The following is a 699-nucleotide window of genomic DNA, read 5'->3' on the forward strand; positions in this document are numbered from 1 at the left end:
TTCTACCAAGATGCACCAAACAGCCCGACCAATGCCCATCGGCGCGCAGGGAAGCGGACGGCAGGCCCCTGAACCTGGTCACCACGGCGCCATGGTGTCATCAAATAACCCCCGACGGATGAAGGGGGGCCCCCTGCTACGGCTCCGACGACAGCGACACGACAGTGACGGCGACTGCTACTGCTACTGCTCGTGCGCAGTGCCGTTGCTTGAATTCGTACAGTTGCTGCTGCTGCTGCTGCCGCCATTGACTCTGGCCAGCATCTCGAGCTCGCCCTCCCACATGGCGGGCCACCTCGTGTACCCGCCATCGACCTCATCCGTCAGGTACGCGCCACCGAGGCCGAGGTGGCATATGCGCCTCGCCAGCGCGCAAGCCTCATCCGCCTCGTCGTCGACGTTGCCGTCGGCGCTGCTACTGCTGCTGTTGACCGTGTGCACAATGGCCACCGACTTGGGCCGCAGCGCGTCCGGGATCTGCGGAAGGCCCTCGCCGACAAAGTAGTCGTCCCAGTGCTGAGCCGACTGCTCAAAGACGACGACATAGTCGGCGTTCTCGAACCAGCGCGGGCTCGACGACGACGCCCGGGTTGAGCGCCAGCACGGCGTCGCCGGCCGGGGGCGCTTTCTTTTTGCCGGCCGCCCCCAGGCGTTGGGCGCGGAACTTGGGCCATCTAATACCTTTTAATTTCTTAGTTG

The 699-nt window shown here is 64.5% G+C and overlaps 1 protein-coding gene across 1 annotated transcript in view; it reads right to left on the reverse strand.

Moving 5' to 3' along the window:
- Positions 1-183: 183 nt before the first annotated feature.
- The window catches only part of VDBG_01223 (predicted protein), a gene marked incomplete at both ends in the record, with an annotated part of 976 nt that continues 460 nt past the window's right edge, over positions 184-699 (reverse strand). The window contains one exon of the mRNA XM_003009494.1: positions 184-681. Within this exon, the coding sequence (XP_003009540.1) occupies positions 184-681 (498 nt within the window). The remainder of the gene's footprint in view (positions 682-699) is intronic.

This window comes from Verticillium alfalfae, genomic scaffold (genome assembly GCF_000150825.1).
Source record: "Verticillium alfalfae VaMs.102 supercont1.1 genomic scaffold, whole genome shotgun sequence".
NCBI lineage: Eukaryota > Fungi > Ascomycota > Sordariomycetes > Glomerellales > Plectosphaerellaceae > Verticillium > Verticillium alfalfae.